General features: G+C 37.2%; 1 protein-coding gene across 2 annotated transcripts in view; it reads right to left on the reverse strand.

The window, feature by feature from the left end:
* Positions 1–25,281, reverse strand: part of CNTNAP5 (contactin associated protein family member 5) — a 908,736-nt gene that overhangs the window by 146,228 nt on the left and 737,227 nt on the right. For both annotated transcript variants that reach the window (XM_056793728.1, XM_056793729.1), the window contains exons 15-17: positions 23,333–23,460; positions 22,912–23,082; positions 14,756–14,974 (exon numbers count right to left, since the gene is read on the reverse strand). In XM_056793728.1, coding sequence (XP_056649706.1) covers positions 14,756–14,974; positions 22,912–23,082; positions 23,333–23,460 — 518 coding nt within the window. The remainder of the gene's footprint in view (positions 1–14,755; positions 14,975–22,911; positions 23,083–23,332; positions 23,461–25,281) is intronic.

Below are 25,281 nucleotides of genomic sequence, written 5' to 3' on the forward strand. Positions count from 1 at the left end.
AAGAGAAACTGAATAAGAGTAGTTAGAATAGGAGGAAAATCAGGATAGAATTATATCCTAAAAAACCTAGAGAGAAAAGAGTACAAAGAAAGAGAGGGAGAAGGATGGTGTCAAGGGCTGCAGAGAGGCCAAAGAGAGGGAGGACTGGGAAAAAAAGACATTCAATTTAGCCTCTAATGGATCACTGATAACTTGGGAGATAAGAGTTTCAGTGGAATCATGAGATTGAAATCTGGAATGTAAGGGGTTAAAAAGAGAGTGAAAGGAAAGTTTTGACCTTTTTTGTAAATAGTCTTTTTAAGAAGTTTAGCTAAAAAAGGTAGGAGAAATATAGAACTATAGATAAAAGGTTGATTGGGTACACAGCATTTCACTGTGTAATCTGGGCCAAGATTTGATCAAATTAGTCTAGGGATTCAAGATCAGATTTTAAGTCAGATGAGACCCATAGGTGTGGCCCATAAAGTATAGCATAACATTTAAAAAGGATACAATTCCTGGGGACAACTGGGTAGCTCAGTGAATTGAGAACCAGGTTTAGAGATGGGAGGTCCTGGGTTCATATTTGACTTCAGACACTTCCTAGCTGTGTGACCCTGGGCAAGTAACTTAATGACCATTGCCTAGCCCTGTAAACCTCAAATTTCCTTAGACTTATAATTGTTGAAAATTTCACCATTGGGATATTTCATACTTGGAAAATTTCTTACTGATAGTCTATTGGAATGGGAACTCCATTGGCATGGGAGGTTCCTTCTCTTCCCTTCTTAAGATTACTTTAGGACAGAAACCCTTTGCTGAACAATGGAAAGGACTTTGACCTATGCTTGAGCATAGAACAGGAATTTCTTTGAGTCTTGATTGATTTTAGAATTGATACAATGGAGATACTCCACCCTATTCAGTCCTAATAGGATTGAGTAAGGGCTGCAGCCTAGATCAAAATTTAATTATTCCAATCTCTACCATACTCAAGTTAACAGGATTTAGAAAGGATTCTTCCCTTTAATCTTAAGGGACAGCTGGGTAGCTCAGCGGATTGAGAGCCAGCCCTAGAGGCAGAAGGTCCTGGGTTCAAATCGGACCTCAGATACTTCCCAGCTGTGTGACTCTGATAGACAGAAAACAGCTGTTTTTAAATCTCAGCAACAGGACTCTAAAGTCCTGGCTGGAAGAACTGTTTCTAAATATCCTTTCCCTTAAGGAACAACTTCCTGGAAAAAAAAAAACCCTGTGGAAAGTTTGTTGCTTTGCCCTGCTCCCCACGTGTTTTGTGAAATTACAAAATATACATATAAAAATGAGTACTACATTCTTTGACAATTATATGGCAGCTGAAGAAGTAGGGGCATTGAGGAATGAAGGATACCTCCAAATTTTTATATTAATAGGTACTGTCATTTTTGTACTCCTCAATACTATATTTAGAGATGAAAAAATAAAAAATATTGAGGATAAAATAAAACAAAATGAGGATAAAATAAAACAAAATGAGGATAAAATAAAACAAAATGAGGATAAAATAGAAAATATTGAGGATAAAATAGAAAATGTTGAGGATAAAATAGAAAAAAATGAGGATAAAATAGAAAATATTGAGGATAAAATAGAAAATATTGAGGATAAAATAGAAAAAATTGAGGATACAATAGAAAAAATTGAGGATACAATAGAAAAAATTGAGGATAAAATAGGAAATATTGAGAATAAAATAGAAAAACTTGAGGATAAAATAGGAAATATTGAGAATAAAATAGGAAATATTGAGGATAAAATGGGAGATATGGAAGATAAAATAGGAAAAATTGAGGAAAAAATGCAAGCCCAATTAGAAGATCTAAAATGTTTCTTACAGGATCAATGGGCAAACACCCACTCTACCAGAAACAGACCTGTTTCTGAACCTTTGAATGAGGAAATTTCCTTCCCTGAAATAGAGATGGAAAACACCTTCCCTATAGCCCAGTTAACAGACTGCTTCTCTCGTGCAGTGCAAATCTTGTCTGAATTTAATCCCCAAAACCCTTCCCCTGCAATCCCAGCTTCTCATGTTCCTTCTCCTACAGAAAACCAAATTCCAATGCAAGGGAGATCTTGTCCTCCTAGAGAAACCTGTCCTTGTCAAACTGACCCACAGGTGCAAAATTCAACTAGAGGCCTGTTTCCTCTAAGAGAAGTACCTGAAATAGGACGAAATGGGGATGTGGTGACTTTAAGACATAGGATACCGTTTACTCCCCAAGAAATAAATGAATTTACACGAAATATCCCCACATATGAACAAGATCCTTTTCTAGTAACAAAAAAGATGGGAGACATATTTTTTCAGTATAACCCGTCTTACAAGGACGTTGAGAGCTTACTACAGGCTTTTTTAAGTGAACGTGAAAAAAATAAAATAATTGCTCATGTCAACAAAACCCGGGGGCGTAATGCAGCACATTGGCCATCTCAGGATCCCGAATGGGACTATAATAATCCTGAGGACTATCTACAACTATACCGTTGTAGAGAGGCCATCCTCACGGCCATGAAGGAATGTGCGGACAGTACAGATAAGTGGATGGAACTGGAAAAAATTAAGCAAAAGGAAAACGAAACACCCTCCAGATTTATGGACAGAATTATCGAGTTTGGGGACAGATACTTAGATTGGGACTTAAATAAAGAGAATAGTTTAAGACAAGTTAGAAGAATCTTTGTAAACAATTCTTGCAAAGTAATTAAAAATTATTTTAAAACACAATGCCCAAGATGGTCAGATATGGACCTTGAAGAATTGCGAAAAACAGCTATATATGTTTTTAAGGGAAACGAAGAAAAGGAGAAAGAGAATAATGATGACATGGAGGAAATGAAGAAAAAAATGAGATGTGTAATAGATAGGATAACTAAATTAGAAAGTGGGCATGATAATGAACCAACGACAATTGCCCCTCTCCAGAAATCCAATTATCAATCCATTACTTGCCACTTCTGTGAGAAGAAGGGCCACAAAATGATGGAATGTAGAACCTTTCTTAAGATGTTTGGAAGGAATACACAGTTTAATAATGGTTTTAGAAATAATAACTATAGAAATTATGATAATGGTTATAGAAACCAGAATTCTAGAAATTATAATAATGACTATGGAAATAACTATAATGAATATAGAAATAAGAACTTTAGAAACCAGAATTATAGAAATAGGAATTGGGAATTTAATGACAATGCTCAAATTGAAGAAAATTTTAATGATAATACTCAACAATATATGAGAAATGGCGCTCGTCCAAAAATTACTCGAGGTGCTAATGATCCTCAGAGAGGTGCCCTTCAGGAGGGTGCCCAGGGAACTTCCCAGTATAATAAAGATGATTCTTCTTAGATTGTATTGATTTTGTTGATATTAATTAACCTTTTTCAGTTTTTTTTTCTCTCCTCTCCAAATAGTAGGAAGGATGAATAAAGAACTTAAGACTATGATTGGCAAATTATGCACTGAGACCCATTTAAAATGGCCTGAAATTCTCCCTCTGGCCCTATTTTATCTTAGAAGCAGGCCTAGAGGAGACTTACATATTTCACCATTTGAGATGCTTTTTGGACATCCGCCTATACAGGCTAAGCCTTTCTCCCCGGCTTATACATCGCTATTAGGGGGAGATATTACTATTGCTTCCTATATACAGGAGTTACAGCACAAACTACGTGAACTTCATGAATCCGGAGCTGCAGTACAAGCTGGACCATTAGACTTTTCTCTGCATGACCTGAACCCAGGAGATAAAGTTTATATCAAGAATTTCAAGCGAACTGGAGCAACTCAACCTTCATGGGAAGGACCATTCCAAATATTATTAACTACTCCAACATCTATAAAGATTGGAGAAAGAGACTCTTGGATTCACTGCTCACATGTGAAGAAAGCATCTTCTGCTGAGACTGATTGACTCTATCCTATCATATGAATTGTGACTCTATCTTATCATATGAATTGGAGATAATAATCCATAGACAAATGGATGTTTTTTTTTCAAGAATATATTGAATTACTGATTTTTTTTCCTTATTTTTTCTTATTTCTTTTTATTTTTTGATCAGAATATTTGATTTTTTTCTCATTTTTTTGTACTGAAGGTACACATAATTAATATTAATATTATTTTTTTCCCTGCAGTAATACAAGTTAATATATATACTCTTGCTATAATATCAATATATGCCTAAAAGCTTTAAACTATGGGAACCTGCCATTTATTGATAAAATATTATAGGACTGTGATTAATGTTTGTGTCTGATTCCAGGAAAAGGGATAAAAACAAGGAGCACAGACTAAACCTGAATAGTGCCAATAGAGCACACATGAAATATTAAAGTGAGACTCAAGGTTGCGACGCTTAACTTATGTTTAAGTCGTAGGACTTCCTTGTATCTACACTCCTTTCGAAGTACTCAAACAAGTACAAAGCTTGACTATCATGCTGGCTCCCTATATCTCTGAAGGAAAAAAAAATCAGACAAGGGAATGACATTTCCCCATCAAAATAGAATTCTAATTCTTTTCTTCTTATATTATGGCAACTTCCTGTAGTCTTGGCTACAAATGGCTAAGTGAAATATTACTGCATTCTGTCCTACATACTTGTGGGATAGAAATTACTTTAAACTGGACCTATACAAGGTCTATTTTGAAATTTTCTTATGTTTTTGATTATTTTTCTATTTTTTTGATAATTGACACATACAACCCCATACCTGAACATTGCATTCTGAGCTTAACTTGATATTTTTTTTTAATACTTACTTCAGAGGGGATTGTATTTTAATTTAAAATCTAAGAATTTTTGAATTTTTTTTGTTTGAGATTTTATTTTTATAAAAATCCAAGACTTTTGTTTAAGATTTTACTTTTATAAAAATTTCAAAGATTTTGATTTTGTTCAAGAAAAGATCTTCAAGAAAGAAGCTTGAAACTTTTATATCCAGAGAATGAACTGTTGCAGAAAGATGCCAAAAACCTACACTTCATCAAGAAGATCAAGAATGAACTTTGGATGTGATTGATTGGACTGAACTTTTGATTGAACATTTATTGTAACATTTATGCCAAAAGGGACTGCCCCTAATTTGGCTTTCTGTCAATGCGCCTAGCAAACATTGGTTTTGCTTTCTTTTCTTTTCTATTTCCTCTCTCACTATTCTAATTTCTCTTAGAAAATTGAATATTGTGTATATCTTTAGTTAGAAGTGAATTTAGAACTACAAAATGATTATGTTAAATGATCAATGGGGAGACTAGTCTCCCAATGATCATCAGGGGGGATTGTAAACCTCAAATTTCCTTAGACTTATAATTGTTGAAAATTTCACCATTGGGATATTTCATACTTGGAAAATTTCTTACTGATAGTCTATTGGAATGGGAACTCCATTGGCATGGGAGGTTCCTTCTCTTCCCTTCTTAAGATTACTTTAGGACAGAAACCCTTTGCTGAACAATGGAAAGGACTTTGACCTATGCTTGAGCATAGAACAGGAATTTCTTTGAGTCTTGATTGATTTTAGAATTGATACAATGGAGATACTCCACCCTATTCAGTCCTAATAGGATTGAGTAAGGGCTGCAGCCTAGATCAAAATTTAATTATTCCAATCTCTACCATACTCAAGTTAACAGGATTTAGAAAGGGCTGTAGCAAAGGAGTATAGATTTAATCATTTGAAAATATGACCTTCAACAGACATGTGCAAAAGCCAGAAACCTCTGGGCGGTCCTGGGTTAAGCGAGAGCCTCCATTGACAGGGAAATTGATGAAGAGTGATTGGTAGATGTGAGGACTGAGGGGAGGCAACTTGGATGGTGTCCTTAAAGATAGGAGGGTCTGAGACTGAAGGAGAGAGGATTGAGTTTTTGGTCGGTGTGGTTCCTGGGCTCTGAGGAAGCTTGCTCTGAAGGAAGCTGAAGGTGGGGGCCTCTGAGACTGTTTCTCCATTTTGGACACGTGAGTGAAAGGGACTGATCTCTTTTCTTTGCCCCAGCTATCTAAGGGCTTGGGCCTTTTGGCCCAGCCTAAACAGAAGGGGTATTTAAGCCCTATTCCCTTCTCTCCCCTTTCTCTCTCTCTCTATATCTCTAATTCCTTTCTTGCTCCTATTGTAATTAAACTCCAAAAAAGGCTGACGGCTGACTTGAGTTTTTCATTTAGGAATTACATAGCTGATTCCTTGGCGACCTTAAATTAATATATATCAGTCTTTTAAAGTGATTCCCTTGTAACAGCCCTTACCACTCTTCTGCCTGGGAACCAATACACAGTATTGATTCCAAGACAGAAGGTAAGGGTTTTTAAAAAATAAAATGATACAATTCCTAAATTTAAAAAAGAACACAATCCAAAGTAAACAATGTTCCTCTCTACCACTTCAAAAAGCACAGCAATAAGTAAGAGTAGAAATGCATTCCCATAGGGCAGTGGGAATACTGGGGGAAAATATTCAGTTACTAACTCTCACAGAAGCTGACTTTTAGACATCTGGTGGCAAGGAAGCCAAAATTTTGCTCCTTTACTGGACCATTGAACCTTCATACAAGAAGCTTTATCTACCATATCCCCATAATTAAAGAAGAAAAATTAAAAAGACAGATACCTTAGGTAGAAGTAACACATTCACTTAAGTTAGTTATATAGAGATGAGAATAAATAAATAACTATATCCTTTCCTGCAGGGAAGTTTAGGTAGCAAAGAATGATGAAAAAGACTCAGGATGAGTATAAGAAAAGCCTTAGGATTCTGAACGTACACTTTACTAACTTCACAATATTGTTAAATGCTTCCTGAGTTTGGGTCAGAATTAGATAATGCACTAAGATACTTGGATAGGGGAAGTGAAAGATAGGGAAAGTGAACTGGATTATTTCATAATTTATTTTTTTAAATGCTTTGAAGTTTGGTTGCATATTTTTTCGATTTCCGGTCAAGATGGCGGTGTAGAAGCAGCGAAAGTTCAGACCTCCGAAACTCTTCCCTACCGATTGCAAACAAAGTGCTCCTAGGCCACCGAAATTCAAGCTGAACAACAGGATAGACCTGGGGAAACCTCCTCCTGGACCTGGATCAAAAGGTACCGCACCCCAAAAGCCAGAACCCTAGATCACTCAGATCTAAGGGGTAGACAGAAAGAAGGTCCCAGGACCCATCCCCCCCAACCCAGAGTGCTGAGCCCAAGGCAGCAGCGGGAACCTCAGGGCTCTGAGGACTCACCTTGAAAGCAACCCGAGCCAGTCTCCAGAGCGCCCAACACAGACGGCAGGGAAGCATAGAGAGAAGGGGGAAGCCTGTGGCCCCCTGGCTGGGTTCTTCCCTCTGGGTCTCGGGGGAGGTCCCAGCTTCGGGGCACCAGCTGAGCCCAATCCCATTGGGAGCCCTCAGAGCTACTGAAAGGACAGAGGGCTCAGGGCTGGCAAAGGGGGGTGCTCCGAAGAGCCTACCTTGAAAGTAACCCGGGCCAGTTTCTGGGCACTCAACACAGACTGAGGAAGAGGAGGTTGCTGCTTTTCTCTTTCTTCTTTTTTTTGGCTCCGGGATCATTCAGCCCACACTACCTGAACCTAATCCCATCAGGAGCCATCAGAGTCCAGGCAAGCCAGGACCCCTCCCCCCTTAGAGAGCAGGGTCTTCTGAAAGAACCAGTTGAACCTAATCCCATCAGGAGCCCTTAGAGCTGCTGAGAGGACGGAGAACTCAGGGCTGGCAAGGGGGGTGCTCCGGGGAGCTTGCCTTGAAAGTAACCCGGGCCAGTTTCCGGGCATTCAACACAGACTGTGGAAGAGGAGGTTGCTGCTTTTCTCTTTCTTCTTTTTTTTTGGCTCCGGGATCATTTGGCCCACACTACCTGAACCTAATCCCATCAGGAGCCATTAGAGTCCAGGCAAGCCACGACCCCTCCCCCCTTAGAGAGCAGGGTCTTCTGAAAGAACCAGCTGAACCTAATCCCATCAGGAGCCCTCAGAGCTACTGAAAGGACAGAAAACTCAGGGCTGGCAAAGGGGTTGCTCCAAAGAGCTTTCCTTGAAAGTAACTCGGCCAGTCTCTGGGCACTCAACACAGGCAGTGGAAGAGGAGGTGGCTGCTTTTTTTTTTTTCCCTTCCCTTTTTTGGCTCTGGGATCTTTCGGCCCACACCACCTGAACCTAATCTCATCAGGAGCCCTCAGAGTCCAGGCAAGCCACAACCCCTCCCCCCTTAGAGAGCTGGGTCTTCTGAAAAAACAGAAACCTAGAGGCGAAGTCAAGATGGCAGCCTAGAAGGAGCATAGACCTGGCAGCCTGGCTGGAGCTTTAGAGATCCTCCACATCTGCTCCAGCCGTCCAGGAAGTTTAAAACTCAGAATAAACCCATCCCAAATAAGCTGAACTCAATCCCATCAAAAGTCTCCAGAACACAGGGAAGCCCAGGCTCCCCATCCATCCTCACTGACTGCTGAACTTTAAGCCAATCAAAAGCCTCCAGAGGACAGGAAAGCTCAAACCCCCAACAACCCTCCCTCAGAGATTACACCAAGAGATCCTCTGTTAAAGCTCCAAGAGGGGAGACTGATAGAAGTCCCTAAAAAACAAAAAAATGAGAGGAACAAGAGCACAGACAAATACAGGGAGGAAAGAAGGGGTGAATTTGAACAAACAACAGAAACAGAAGAAAGAAACTACAATAGACAGCTACTACTCACCAAATGGAACAGAGGGGGAGAGATCAGCAAACGATAAACCAGAAATCCCAGCGAATTGGATACAGGCTGTGGAAGAACTCAAAACACAGCTAAGAGAGGCTGAAGACAATTGGGAAAAGAACTTAAAAATTAAGATAAGTCATCTGGAAACAGAGGCACTTGAACTAAAACAAGAAAATAGTGTCCTGAAAGCCAATATCATCCAGCTGGAAAATGAGGCAAAGGAGATGAAAGATGAAGCAAAGGAGATGAAAGACGAGATAAAGAGGATGAAAGACAATCTTCAAAGAAACTCAGACCAGAAGGAAAAAGACGACCAAAAAGCCAAAGATGAAATCCAATCCTTAAGAACCCGAGTAAAACAACTAGAATCAAGTGACCTCACAAGGCAGCAGGACACTATAAGACAAAACAAAAAGAATGAAAAAATTGAGGAAAATGTGAAGCATCTCATTCACAAAACAGACGATTTAGAAAATCGTTCAAGAAGAGACAATTTAAGAATAATTGGACTACCAGAAGACCACGACAAAAGAAAAAGCCTGGACATAATACTAGAGGAAATTATCCAGGAAAACTGTCCCGAAATCCTAGAACAAGAGGGGAAAGTGGAGATTGAAAGAATCCACAGATCACCCCCTGTTTTTAATCCCCAACTGACAACACCAAGAAATGTTATAGCCAAATTCAAAAACAATCAGATAAAAGAACAGGTATTACAAGCTGCCAAAAAGAAACCATTCAGATACCATGGAAACATGGTGAGGATAACACAGGATCTGTCTGCATCCACACTGAAGGACCGAAAGGCATGGAATATGATATTCCGGAAAGCAAGGGAACTAGGCCTACAGCCAAGAATAAAATACCCATCAAAACTGACTATATTCTTACAGGGGAATGTATGGTCATTTAACACAACAGAGGAATTCCAAGCATTCATAAATAAAAGACCAGACCTGAACAGAAAATGTGAAGTCCAACCACAGAATTCAAGAGAATCATCAAAAGGTAATTAAAAAAGAGGGGAAAAACAACAACAACAACAAAGGTTTTTTTTAAGAAACTCAATAAGTTAAAATGATGTGTATCCCTATAAGAAAAGAGGTCATTGGCAACTCTTAAAAACTGTTGCTATCACCTAAGCAGCTAGAAGAACTACACTCAGAGGGAAGGGACAAACTGTATAGGATGAAAGGACAAGACATAAATAGGTATATAGAGATATGCATGCATAAATACATATACATGTGTATGTATATATATATATATATATATATATATATACATGACTAAAGCTAAAAAAGAAAAGAGGTTATGACTAAAAGAAATGGGAAAAGAAACAAATGGGGGTAAATTTATATGTCACAAAGAAGCTCATGGCGGGAGGGGGGAGAACATCGATACACTGGAAGGGTAAAGAGGTCGGAGATAGGAAATATTCAACTCTTATGTACTTTGAAACTGACCCAAAGAGGGAAGAACAATCCAATCCATTGGGGAAGAGAATAGATTTGCGCCCTATAGAGGAGTAGAAGGGTAAAAAACAGACTGGTGGGGAGGGAAGCAGTACAAGGGAGGGAGAGGGTGGGGGGGGGAATTTTTAAAAAGACTACAGGGGAAAATAAGGGAGGGAATTAGAAGGGAGGGGGTAGAAAGGGAAATACAAGGGGGACTGATTTAAAGTAAATCACTGGACTAAAAGGTAGAGCTGAAGAAGAAAGGTTAGAATTAGGGAAGGATATCAAAATGCCAGGGAGTCCACAAGTGACAGTCATAACATTGAACGTGAATGGGATGAACTCACCCATAAAATGTAAACAAATAGAAGAATGGATTAGAATCCAAAACCCTACCATATGTTGTCTCCAAGAAACACACATGAGGGGGGTAGACACCCACAAAGTCAGAATTAAAGGATGGAGTAAGACCTTCTGGGCCTCAAGTGACAGAAAGAAGGCAGGAGTGACAATCATGATATCTGATAAAGCCAAAGCAAAAATAGACCTGATCAAAAGGGATAGGGAAGGTTATTATATTTTGTTAAAAGGGACTTTAGATAATGAGGAAATATCACTAATCAACATATATGCACCAAATAATATAGCACCCAAATTTCTAATGGAGAAACTAGGAGAATTGAAGGAAGAAATAGACAGTAAAACCATATTAGTGGGAGACTTAAACCAACCATTATCAAATTTAGATAAATCAAATCAAAAAATAAATAAGAAAGAGGTAAAAGAAGTGAACGAAATCTTAGAAAAATTAGAATTAATAGACATATGGAGAAAAATAAATAGGGATAAAAAGGAATACACCTTCTTCTCAGCACCACATGGCACATTCACAAAGATTGACCATACATTAGGTCACAGAAACATGGCACACAAATGCAGAAAAGCAGAAATAATAAATGCAGCCTTTTCAGACCACAAGGCAATAAAAATAACGATCAGTAATGGTACATGGAAAACCAAATCAAAAACTAATTGGAAACTAAACAATATGATACTCCAAAATCGTTTAGTTAGAGAAGAAATCATAGAAACAATTAATAATTTCATCGAGGAAAATGACAATGGCGAGACATCCTTTCAAACCTTTTGGGATGCAGCCAAAGCAGTAATCAGAGGTAAATTCATATCCCTGAGTGCATATATTAACAAACTAGGGAGAGCAGAGATCAATCAATTGGAAATGCAATTAAAAAAACTCGAAAGTGACCAAATTAAAACCCCCCAGCAGAAAACCAAACTAGAAATCCTAAAAATTAAGGGAGAAATTAATAAAATTGAAAGTGATAGAACTATTGATTTAATAAATAAGACAAGAAGCTGGTACTTTGAAAAAACAAACAAAATAGACAAAGTACTGGTCAATCTAATTAAAAAAAGGAAGGAAGAAAAGCAAATTAACAGCATCAAAGATGAAAAGGGGGACATCACCTCTGAGGAAGAGGAAATTAAGGCAATCATTAGAAATTACTTTGCCCAATTATATGGCAATAAATATACCAATTTAAGTGATATGGATGAATATATACAAAAATACAAACTGCCTAGACTAACAGAAGAGGAAATAGAATTCTTAAATAATCCCATATCAGAAAATGAAATCCACCAAGCCATCAAAGAACTTCCTAAGAAAAAATCCCCAGGGCCTGATGGATTCACCAGTGAATTCTATCAAACATTCAGAGAACAGTTAATCCCAATACTATACAAACTATTTGACATAATAAGCAAAGAGGGAGTTCTACCAAACTCCTTTTATGACACAAACATGGTACTAATTCCAAAACCAGGCAGGTCAAAAACAGAGAAAGAAAACTATAGACCAATCTCCCTAATGAATATAGATGCAAAAATCTTAAATAGGATACTAGCAAAAAGACTTCAGCAAGTTATCAGAAGGGTCATCCACCATGATCAAGTAGGATTTATACCAGGGATGCAGAGCTGGTTCAATATTAGGAAAACCATCCACATAATTGACCACATTAACAAGCAAACCAACAAGAACCACATGATTATCTCAATAGATGCAGAAAAAGCCTTTGATAAAATACAACACCCATTCCTATTAAAAACACTAGAAAGCATAGGAATAGAAGGGTCATTCCTAAAAATAATAAACAGTATATATCTAAAACCATCAGCTAATATCATTTGCAATGGGGATAAACTAGATGCATTCCCAATAAGATCAGGAGTGAAACAAGGATGCCCATTATCACCTCTATTATTTGACATCGTACTAGAAACACTAGCAGTAGCAATTAGAGAAGAAAAAGAAATTGAAGGCATCAAAATAGGCAAGGAGGAGACCAAGTTATCACTTTTTGCAGATGACATGATGGTCTACTTAAAGAATCCTAGAGACTCAACCAAAAGGCTAATTGAAATAATCAACAACTTTAGCAAAGTTGCAGGATACAAAATAAACCCACATAAGTCATCAGCTTTTCTATATATCTCCAACACAGCTCAGCAGCAAAAACTAGAAAGAGAAATCCCATTCAAAATCACCATAGACAAAATAAAATACCTAGGAATCTACCTCCCAAGACAAACACAGGAACTATATGAACACAACTACAAAACACTCACCACACAACTAAAACTAGACTTGAGCAATTGGAAAAACATTAACTGCTCATGGGTAGGACGAGCCAACATAATAAAAATGACTATCCTGCCCAAACTTATTTATCTATTTAGTGCCATACCCATGGAACTCCCAAAAAATTTCTTTACTGATTTGGAAAAAAGCATAACAAAGTTCATTTGGAATAACAAAAGATCAAGGATATCCAGGGAAATAATGAAAAAAAACACTAATGAGGGGGGCCTAGCAGTCCCAGACCTCAAACTATATTACAAAGTAGCAGTCATCAAAACAATTTGGTACTGGCTAAGAGACAGAAAGGAGGATCAGTGGAATAGACTGGGGGAAAGCGACCTCAGCCAGATAGTATACGATAAACCCAAAGATCCCAGGTCTTGGGACAAAAATTCACTATTTGATAAGAACTGCTGGGAAAATTGGAAGACAGTGTGGGAGAGATTAGGAATTGATCAACATCTCACACCCTACACCAAGATAAATTCAAAATGGGTGAAAGACTTAAACATAAAGAAGGAAACCATAAGTAAATTGGGTAAACACAGAATAGTATACATGTCAGACCTTTGGGAAGGGAAAGACTTTAAAACCAAGCAAGACATAGAGAGAATCACAAAATGTAAAATAAATAATTTCGACTACATCAAATTAAAAGGCTTTTGTACAAACAAAAGCAATGTAACTAAAATCAGAAGGAAAACAACAAGTTGGGAAAAAATCTTCATAAAAACCTCTGACAAAGGTTTAATTACTCAAATTTATAAAGAGCTAAATCAATTGTACAAAAAATCAAGCCATCCCCCAATTGATAAATGGGCAAGGGACATGGATAGACAGTTTTCAGATAAAGAAATCAAAACTATTAATAAGCACATGAAGAAGTGCTCCACATCTCTTATAATCAGAGAGATGCAAATCAAAACAACTCTGAGGTATCACCTCACACCTAGCAGATTGGCTAACATGACAGTTATGGAAAGTAATGAATGCTGGAGGGGATGTGGCAAAGTAGGGACATTAATTCATTGCTGGTGGAGTTGTGAACTGATCCAGCCATTCTGGAGGGCAATTTGGAACTATGCACAAAGGGCGATAAAAGAATGTCTACCCTTTGATCCAGCCATAGCACTGCTGGGTTTGTACCCCAAAGAGATAATGGACAAAAAGACTTGTACAAAAATATTCATAGCTGCGCTCTTTGTGGTGGCCAAAAATTGGAAAATGAGGGGATGCCCATCAATTGGGGAATGGCTGAACAAATTGTGGTATATGTTGGTGATGGAATACTATTGTGCTCAAAGGAATAACAAAGTGGAGGATTTCCATGTGAACTGGAACAACCTCCAGGAAGTGATGCAGAGCGAGAGGAGCAGAACCAGGAGAACATTGTACACAGAGACAAACACACTGTGGTATCATCGAACGTAATGGACTTCTCCATTAGTGGTGGTGTAATGTCCCTGCACAATCTGCAGGGATCAAGGAGAAAAAAACACTATCCAAAAGCAGAGGACAAACTGAGGGAGTAGAAACACCAAGGAAAAGCAACTGCCTGACTACAATGGCTGAGGGGACATGACAGAAGAAGGACTCGGAGCGAACGCTCTGATGCAGATACTGACAACATGGCAATGGGTTCAAGTCAAGAACACATGTGATACCGGTGGAATCGCGCGTCGGCCATGGGGGGTGGGAGGGAGGAAAAGAAAATGATCTTTGTCTTTAATGAAAAATGCATGGAAATGATCAAATAAAATACTATAAAATTAAAAAAAAAAGTTTGGTTGCATATAGTAGCAGACTCTTGTTCTGCTGATTTGGACATTAATTCTCAATGGTTACAATTATGAAGTTGGGAAGTCAAACATTTTATGTATATGATATTTTAAGACTTATTGAAATAAATACCCTACCTACAAATAATTGACTATTTAACTGCAATCGAAAATGCCCATCCTCTTGTGTCTCCAGTATCTTTGCTGGAAGGTCATCCACCTGGAGCAAAGTCTGCTTGAGGTTTCTCTCAGCCTGGACATAATGCCACTGGTTGTCATTCAGGGGAGTTGGAGAGAGAACTGTGAGCTCCATTGGACCATTCCCAACATCAAGGGCAAAAGTGACTTCTGAGGGGGCTGGAATAAAATGGAAAACATTAGAGAGGGAAATGGAGTATATTAATAATCAATACATGAATAGGAAAATGAATAATCAGTTTATCAAATAGAAAAGAAGAATATGGGACAATCAGAATTTTATAATATGAAGACTTACTTCAATGTCAACTTTTCAAAGCAATTCCTAAACATAAATTCCATAAACAGTATTAACAATAAGTGGTTATCCAGAATCAAATAATTAATTGCCAACATGTATATAGCATTTTTAAGATTTTATGAAGTACTAAGCAGATGGTTTCTCATTTGACCCTTAAAACAATACTGTGAAAGTTAGGTGCTATTATTTTTTTTCCATTTTCTTGGAGAAAAAACTGAGACTGATAGAAGTTTAATGGCTTTTCTGTGGTCATACAGATAGTATCTCTTTGAAGATCATTAAAGAAGAAGAATCCATTATTTCTAGAAACAGTCCCTTTCACTCTCTAGCATAGATTGTCAAATTTTTTTGTCCCAAAAAAGTTGTTATTTTTGTTATTTTTCCCCTTGCATTATTTTGAAATACACCTCTGTAGCTTCTATCCACTGCTTTTAGATCTGCTCTCTGGGGTTAAGCAGAATGTCTAATCTTTCTACATGGTAGTCCTTTAAATAATTGAAGAAAACTGTGATGTCTCTTTTAAGACTCTGTGCAGCAGAATAACAAAATCTGTGAGCTGGAAAGTTCATAGATCATTTAGTCATACTCATACTGGATGAAAAAGCTCCTTTACAATGTCCTTGACATATGTTATCTACCCTTTGGTTGAAAGAAATCTAGTGACATATAAGCCACTATTTCCATAGGCAGCTCATTATGTTTTGAATACCACTACTGGTTAGCATATGTTCCCTTACTTTCCCTTTTTGTATCTTTTATCCATTGTTTCTTGTTGTATATCTTGAGATTGTTTTGCATGGAAAATCTGATCCCTCCTCCTCTGTGTGCCCTAAGGTTAAACTTCCTAAGTTCTTTCAACCAATCATTATACAATTTAAAATGGAATTTGTTCAAAATCCTGGTCACTCATCTCTGGACACTGTCTGGAATATAATGTTATTTCCAAGATTTATGGATGAATACAAGCTTCATATATGGGCTTACCATGGCAGGATATAGTAGGATTATCATCATGCCTCTCTATTTTATTGAAGATCTTTTTAGCTTTGTGGTGGTCACTTTGTATTTGTGACTCACAGTAAGCTTCTTATCCACTAAGGATCACAGATCTTTTAACCTGAACTGCTGGCTATTCATATTTTACCCATCTATCTAATATCTTTGAAAGTTTTTGTTTTAAATTTCAAACAAATATAACATTTTATAATCATTCCCATTAAATTTTGTCTTCATACATTTTGTTCAGTGCTATAATCCATCAACATGCAGTTTTAAAAAGAATTCTGATTCTGTCATCCAATATGTTGCTTATCCCTCCTGGTTTTCTTAAATCTGAAATTTTGAAGGATATAATTTATTCCTTTATCCAAGGCACTGAAGAAATTGTTTAACAGAATAGGCATAAGGACAGATCATCAGAGAATTCTATTTGGATAGCTGATTCAATGTTAACATTGGATAAAAATGGTCAGAAATTCAACCCATTTCAAAAGTGCTTATATTATACTTTCCATAAGAAGAGCATGGGAGTTTTTACCAAATGCTTTGGTCAAATCTTAGTATACTATACCTAGCAATTTAAGAACACTGTCATAAGGAAAGCAAAGTTAATTTGAAATAAAGTCTTCTTGTTGAAGCTTTGTTTGTTTTTATGGTCACCATTTTCTTTTCTAGATGTTCACCAATCATTCCTCTTGTAATACGTTGTAGAATTTTACCAGAAATTGAAGCCAAGCTCATTGTTCAATAATTCTTAGATCTTGTCCTCTTCCTTCACAGGGAGAAAATGGTATAGTAAAGGAATATACTGGTTTTGAAGAAGAGTTGTATTAAAATCCACCTCTGTCATTTATTACTATTGTGACCATGGTCAAATACTTAACTTTTTGGACATCTGTTTTCTTATCTGTAAAATGAGATTAGATTTTTGGCTTTCTAGGGTCACTTTATGTGTTCAAATTTTTAACATTACAAATTATGATATGCACCCCTTTTTTCAATCCTGTAATCCCTCTCTTGTCATTCTGAACCTTAAAAAATTATATCATCAATTAGCAATCTCATCTGCCAATTTTTACTGTGCTTTTGGATGCTGGAATAGTACCTGAGATAGGCAAGCTTATTTTGACCTTCTATTTCTTGTATGTCAACTTCTATATAACAATGTTTTCTGTCCTTTTAAGCCAAAAAGAAAAAGAAAAGAAAAAATATCATTGTTCATTGCAGAGAAAAGAAAAGCCAAATATATCAAGGTTAATATTTTATTGAATTGGCCTTTATGTCTAAATCAGAAGAGAAAAGAGAAAAGGAAAGAAGGATGTTGGATAATAAAGAATATACTCTAGGTTTCTATAGCTTTTTTTCCCACAAAACTCACTGAATCTTACAATTGGAAGAGACCTTAGTGATCAAGAGGCTCAATACCAATATTGTAGAAATAACTGTCCTGAGATTTGGAGAGGGTAAAGGGACTTATGCAAGGATAAAATGGAAGTAGGTGAGATGGAAATCAAAGTGGGCATTTTTGAGTCCAGGTTGATTGCTTTTTCTACAATATCTGAAATATTTATAATTTCTACAGTAAAAATCAGCTACAAAGAGGAAAATCTGGTTGTATATGTGTGTTCTAGGCTAAATTTTCTATGTATAGTATTAGTTAGATTATCTCCCAGCACTCCCATCATAATTAAATTAAGTAGAGTCAGATAGCGAATGCTTATTGTGCCTGCTACTGTGGAGGTTAAGAATGGTTGATCATTTGAGTTCAGGAGTTCAGAATGTGTAGGTCTAGAACAAATATTGTGTCCCTAGTAAATACAACAGCTCTATGGTAGGATTCCAGGGAAAAGAGAGCATCAGGTTGCCTAAAAAGAAGTGAAATGAATAAGGAAAGAGAGACAGAGATAGAGAGACAGACAGAGACAGACAGAGACAGACAGAGACAGAGAAAGACAAAGAGACAGAGGCAGAGAAATAGAGACAGAGGCAGAGGAAGGAAGGAAGGAAGGAAGGAAGGAAGGAAGGAAGGAAGGAAGGAAGGAAGGAAGGAAGGAAGGAAGGAAGGAAGGAAGGAAGGAAGGAAGGAAGGAAGGAAGGAAGAAACAAACAAACAAACAAACAAACAAAAAAGAAACAAAGAGAGAGAGGGGGAGGAAGGGAGGGTGGGAGGAAGGGAGGAAGGAAGGAAGGAAGGAAGGAAGGAAGGAAGGAAGGAAGGAAGGAAGGAAGGAAGGAAGGAAGGAAGGAAGGAAGGAAGGAAGGAAGGAAGGAAGGAAGGAAGGAAGGAAGAAAGGAAGGAAGAAACAAACAAACAAACAAACAAAAAAGAAACAAAGAGAGAGAGGGGGAGGAAGGGAGGGAGGGAGGGTGGGAGGAAGGGAGGAAGGTAGGAAGGAAGGAAGGAAGGAAAGAAGGAAGGGAGGGAGGGAGGGAGGGAGGGAGGGAGGGAGGAAGGAAGGAAGGGAGGGAGGGAGGGAGGGAGGGAGGGAGGAAGGAAGGAAGGGAGGAAGGGAGGAAGGAAGGAAGGAAGGAAGGAAGGAAGGAAGGAAGGAAGGAAGGAAGGAAGGAAGGAAGGAAGGAAGGAAGGAAGGAAGGAAGGAAGGAAGGAAGGAAGGAAGGGAGGGAGGGAGGGAGGGAGGGAGCAAGGGAAGGAGGAAGGAAGAGAAAAATAAAAGAAGGAAAGAAGGGAGGAAGGAATGAAAGAAGGGACAGAAATAAAGAGATAGATGTGCTGAGTTAGCCCTTTCCCCTTTCCTATGGTCTCTTTCCCTGTCCCTGCCTAGACATCATTACTTCAGAGATAAATTTGTGTTCTGGTGGTAATATCATTTCCTGTATCTAAATCAGGAGGAAAACTAAAACTTATTTCAACATCCTCTCTCCTTCCCTAACTCTTGGAGCAAAAATTGTTCAGTATACTTCTTTTCAAAGGTGCCAAACCTTACCATTTTGTAATTTCTTGATTACTTCTTAATGTCCACAGTGACAGGGACAACAGGTATTTACTATCCAGGAGATTAACATGTTATAATTTTCTGTCAAATGTGAACTATGTCTTTAATTCTACTTATGGTCTTATTGACTCCGGCAAATCATCATACACTCAAATACACAAGCATGTAAGAAATTAAATGAATGAAAGAAAATGAAAATGAATGATTTGCAAGTGTGGATCTTACTAAAACTGCAAGTGTCCCAGAGGGTTCTCTTTGCTTTTCACAAGGCTGGTTCTTATGCTGAACTTCAAGGCTTCAATTAGAAAATTAGTAATGAATGTTCACAGGACTAGTGGTTCCTAACTGTGAAACTTCTATATGGGATCAAATGGGAAAAATGTGGGATGGCTGCTCAAGATTTTTCGAAACACATCTTTACAGAGGTAGTTTTGATAGTAGTAGGTTTTCTCTTCTGCACCATCCCTTCTCCTCTCCAAACATTTACAACAAATCCTCTGCATTTTCTTTATCCTTTATTAGCATGAAAATATTCATAATGAATCCATTATCTCTGAAACTAGCACATAAGATTCCCCAGCATAAAAATCTCATCTTATATTAAATGACCTTAATATCCATTTTCCTGTGGTTGGTATTGAGGAGAATGGAAAAAAATATGTAAGATTATAAGATATAACCATAAATTTAAGAAACTTATAGGCTTGGGGGTAGTTAAGATAAGGTTTATAAGATAGTTGTCATGTAAGTAGTTTTATTTTTTCAACAATCCCCACCTACATACTTGTACCACCCAGAACCACCTCAAATTCTCTAGATAGATAAATTCATAGATAGAAATAGATAGATAACTATATATTGTGATATTTAATAAGTGTATCAACTGAATGCTATATGGCCATTCAAGCAACATCCAGTTGCACTTCCTGGTTAAGCCCTTTCACTAAAGTCCTATCTAGTTCTCTATCTTAGGATGGGTTAAACTTCTCTACAGTCTCTTCAAGAATTAATATTCTTTGAATCTAAGAATAGGAGGATTTTATTTTCTATTTTTTTTGGAGATGGTAAAAAAAAAATAGCTACCAGTTTTTAAAGAGGCACTGTGGTAAAACGTGGAAGAAGTATCTACTTGTAAGCTAGAAATTTGGATTAAGAAAGTCCTATAATTTAATAATTCTCAGATTTCATGAACTAGAAAATGAAAATACTATATTAGATAATATCTAAGTCTCCTTCTGGCTCTAAAACTTTATCCTGTGACTATAGTAGGACATTGTATCTCTTGGCTGACTTCAAATACAGTAGAGTTAGCTTAGATCACTGTTTGTGACATCTAGAAGTTTAAGTACATCAATCTCCCACCACCACCACAGATAGAGTATGGGCAGGGACTGTTTCTTTTTTTGTTGTTCTATCTCAGGTGCCTAGAACAGTGCCTTTCATTTAAGAAATGTTCATTGAATGAGTCACTGTCTATATCTATAAACTGATATATAGGATGTTGGGTGGGTGTGTCCTTTTTTACTTTACTTATATTCTCTATGTATATATCCCCATATCACATGAGAGATTTAGGTAAAATCATTCATCATGCTGAAGAGCATCTTAGAAAGAAGGGAATAGTTCGTACTTAAATCTATCCTCTGAGAGTTCAAGGACATCCAAAAGCAGAATTACAACTTTATCAATTGCTTTTAAAAAGTCCCAAATTCTTTTTACTTGTCAAATAGAAAGTACTTTGCTACATTCACAAATATAGTAAGCAAATTGCCAAAATAGGTAAGATTTTTGGTTTTTTTTACAAATAATTAGATTCTCTTTGCTACTCCAAAAACATCCATTAAGGCTTGAGGACGTATGGAAGTGTTTCATTTTTCATAAAATACTCAATGATCCCAAGACTGTTAAATCTAAATGTGCTACTTGGAAGTGATCCAGAAGTCAATGGATTGAAAAATTCATATCAACCTGTTGTTTCTTGTCCAACAAATTGGACGTATCAAGTTGGGAAGGTGTTGCTGCGATTGTTAAGGGGGGAACACTCCATAGGGGCAAGGGGAAAATTTATTCTGAGTCTTTGCATCTGTTCAAAAGCCATTTCCTTCCCAAGCAGCTGGTCTTTTGAGCATCTTTGCTCTGAACTCTTTAGGCAGAAAATTCCATCTGGCTGCAAGATGCAATATGATATATTAAAGAAGAACCCAAGATTTTGGGGAAATGGAGTAGAAAGCAGAGGTGCTTGAAAATTCCCAATATTTTCATATATATTTATTTTTAAAGTATTTTTCTATGGTTTGCTAAAATGTTTCCACTAAACAATTATCTCAGTGGACTTCAGCATTCTGCCACATTTAATGTTAACCTGCATTTTGTTAATCATACTAAGAATGAAGTATGGCATCACAAAGTACAAACAAATTGAACTTAGATGTGCAATTAACACTAAATCATACCTCATTACCTTGTGATAATTCACCATGACATTTACCACTGTGTTAATGAATCAAAAGGCTGTGGGGCATGATTTTATTAAGTTTTATGTTAAGGTTATTATAACCATATTACAAAATGGTTGGTAATCAATTCCACATTTTCAATGTCTGGCAGAGTTGAGAATGAAGGTTCCCTATTTCTCTTCCAAAGCCACAATTGTTTCCTTTGCTTAATACCTGGAATCACTGGAATAAAGGAGTCTAAAGCTACCAATTAAAAGATCTCTTTCCTTATTTGCATTGTATTGGAATTGCAATAGAACCACTTAGGAGCTCTGTGATTAAAAAGAGACCTATGGAATCATTGGAAGTAGTCTCCTTAGCCATCTGTTCTTGGTGGCGAATGATAGCCCTCTCAAATTTCCAAGTGCATGTTGCTTAAGCACTATTTACACTGTCAAGGGTATTTTATGCAATTAGGTCATTGATGCAATACAGTCAATTAATTCAATCTGGCTGCACAAGGGTATCAAACTGGGTACTAGAAATAGAAGGAATATCTATTTACAAGCAGGAGAGTACAAAGGTGAAGCAGCAAAAGCTCCCTGCAGATAAGGCTGCAACTAAACAGGCAAAGCTAATGGAGTGATGACCACAAGCTGCAACCCTGATCCTGCAGTAGTATGTCCATGGTGGTGGAAAATATATTAAGTAGTCTCCTTTTGAGACAAATATCAGACCACAAGCCCAAAAGTGAAACTCAGTCTTTATATCTAATACAAAGATTTGAGATATTTCTGTGATAGTGGATGATTTCACCACCTATAAGACTTCATGGGAACCTCCAAGTAATTTTGGCTTAAAAATATTCTTTCAGAAGTCATTATGCCTGATTCTCAGTTAAGAGACAGAAAGTCAGATGTCAAGCATGTACTCAATATATTTTTCTTCTTCAGCAGGAACTGCCATTGTTGAAGGCTATCATTCTTCTGTGACAGTTTCCAAGAATTCTGTTACCTGCATCCTATATTAAGGTGTGTGAGTAGGAGTACCATCATGAAGCATAGCTTTATAAGATCATTTTGAAAAAGTAAGCAACACCTATGACAATGAATATTAAACATTGGAATGACTTCCCAAGAGATCTCATAGAATGAAATAATCTAGTGGAACATCATTAGATGGAAAGTGATTCATTACAGATGTTTAACATAGACTTGTAGAATTTTAGAACCAGAGGAGATCTTAGAAGTACTTTAGTTCCACCCTCTTGTACTACAGATGAAGAATTGAAAGTCCAGAGAGTTAAGCTTTCTAACTAAAGTCATTGATGTAGTTAGCCAAGTCTGGATGTCATCCATTCCCTTCAGGAATGTCACATATTTCAAATTCCTAAACATAACCACTTACAGCTTATTTCCAGTCGAATGAAGTCTTTAATGCCCAGATTTTCCAAGAAGATGCCAGACAAAGCCGTGGTTTTGAAAAAAAATGAAATATCAGCACTGAACTCAGCATGAAAGGTGGGGAAGTGAAGGTAAGAGGCTTCTGTATTAAATGAGGCCGCATTCCAAAAATGCCCTGGGGGGAAAACACAAACATCCTTCATTGGTATGGAAGGCAGTGATTACATGAAATGAATTAGAATATCCTTCACCAGGATTCTCTATAATGGAAGTGGGGATTGAGGGAAACCAAGAAAGTAAAAAACACAAGTAATATTTCAGTTCTATGGAAAGCATAGGACAGGAGGGGAGAGTGACTATACCAAGGTTGTGAAGCATCTCATTCTCATACTACATGGACCAAAAGTGTTTGGTTTATTACTCACGGTCGCCATAGCAACGTAATGGACCAATTCTCCAGGCAGCTTCTGAGTTTGATCTGTTGGTATCAGTGATAACTATCTGGGTGACAGGCAAGTGGTCTTTGAAGGAAAGAAGGCCAGTGTCATTTGTCCTAAAAAATATAAATACAGAACATGTCTTTTATTTTAATCCTTTTCAAGGGTAACACTAGAAACTTTTCAGTATTCTGCTTTTCCAATATGTTTTCTGAATCTGAGCACAAGAAGGAGAAAGGGAAAGGCAGAAACAAAGAGCAATCCTTCCTCATTTCATTAACAACCTAAGAGAAAAACTAAAAACTAAAATCTTAAAATTTATGACTAGTTTCCTAATACAAAGAGCCTTTCAATTTTGCTAAATGTATTTTCTGAAAGAGAGAAGTTTCAGGGATTATGACTTAACTACACCTAAGACATAAGAACACTGTACTCACTCACTCTCTCTCTGCCACTGTACTCACTCATTCTCTCTCTCTCTCTCTCTCTCTATATATATATATATATATATATATATACATATATATATGTATATGTGTATATATATATAAATTAGGAAACATATCTGAAATCATTCAGCAGAACTTAAACTAAAAAATCAGTTCCAATATACTGATCCATTCTGCCTCCCTGAGAGATTTCAATAATTAAAGTGGGGACAGTGAATACTAATGCCAAGATTTCAAAATATGTAATTTTAAAATTATAATATGAGAGTAAATCTAATACAGTCTTCTCTGTTTGTAGATAGAGAACCTGAGTGGGAAGAAGTAGAAGTCATACTGGACAGGGGATTACAAGACCTTTGATATAATTCTAGCTTCTGGTAGAAACCAGCTCGATGAGTATGGCCCTCTTCAACTATATATCAGAGTTGGAGCAGATTAAGCTTCCTTCCATTTTCAAAATGATGTATCTCTGATTTGCCCAAGCTCACACAGTTCTTTGATCACCAAGTTTATGCTGACTGAAGTAAATAATTTCTATTTGATCACTGTTAGCAATAGCATTTATAAAAATATTTAATTTCTTTAAGAAACTTAGTTGTTCATAATAAAGCAGGGTTCAGGTGGATCTATTTGGTTTTATATGCTAGAGTTAGCAATTAAGCAAAAAAAAAAATAGGGTTGAGTGGAGGCTACAAAAAAGTGCAGCAGAGGGTAGATCTCTTCTTAGAGTTGTGTCAGGGTTCCGGGGAATAGTATGCTGGGTCTGATGTCAGAATGACTCATCTTCCTGAGTTGAAATGGCCTCAGACACTAAGTTGTATGACCTTGGGCATGTCACTTAATCCTCTTTGCTTCAGTTTCCTCTTCTGCAAAATGAACTAGAGAATAATAAAACACTTCCCTATATCTGCCCAGAAAAGCCCAAATGGGGAATAACTAAACATGACTGGAATGACTGACCAACAACAACATCCACAATCACTGCTACCATCACCACAACATTGAGTCCTAGAGACATGAATTGACTCACTCACCGTAACCCAGATGGCACACAGTGCCAGAAGGGCAGAGTAGAGATTTCAGTCCAACTACTCTGACTCCAAAAGCAGCTCTCCTTCGGCTTTATCATATTGACTCATTCCACTTCCATTTAAATGCCTTCCTGAATGGGCATAATCAGAATCATTGCTTTCAGCTCACCATGGGACTTGAGGCCAGCTCAAGTGAGCTTGGAAAAGGCTGGCACAGATATTGAGAGTGGATTGCCCCTTTTCAGTAGAAAGCTAGAAAGTACCTTGAAACTTGATGGTAGAAAATAAGCTTTTAAGGAAGTTTTTTTTTTTTTTTAATGACCAGGGCAATTTTCTATTGCCACAGTAAATGTCCCTCCCTTTGCCTCCAAAACATGTTTTTTAAAAAGTTAGTCCATGGGGGAAGAGAACACAAAATGTGATAGTTTTTTGTCCTGCAAAAGCTATAAGAACCATC

Source organism: Monodelphis domestica, chromosome 4 (assembly GCF_027887165.1).
Source record: "Monodelphis domestica isolate mMonDom1 chromosome 4, mMonDom1.pri, whole genome shotgun sequence".
In the NCBI taxonomy this organism is placed as follows: domain Eukaryota; kingdom Metazoa; phylum Chordata; class Mammalia; order Didelphimorphia; family Didelphidae; genus Monodelphis; species Monodelphis domestica.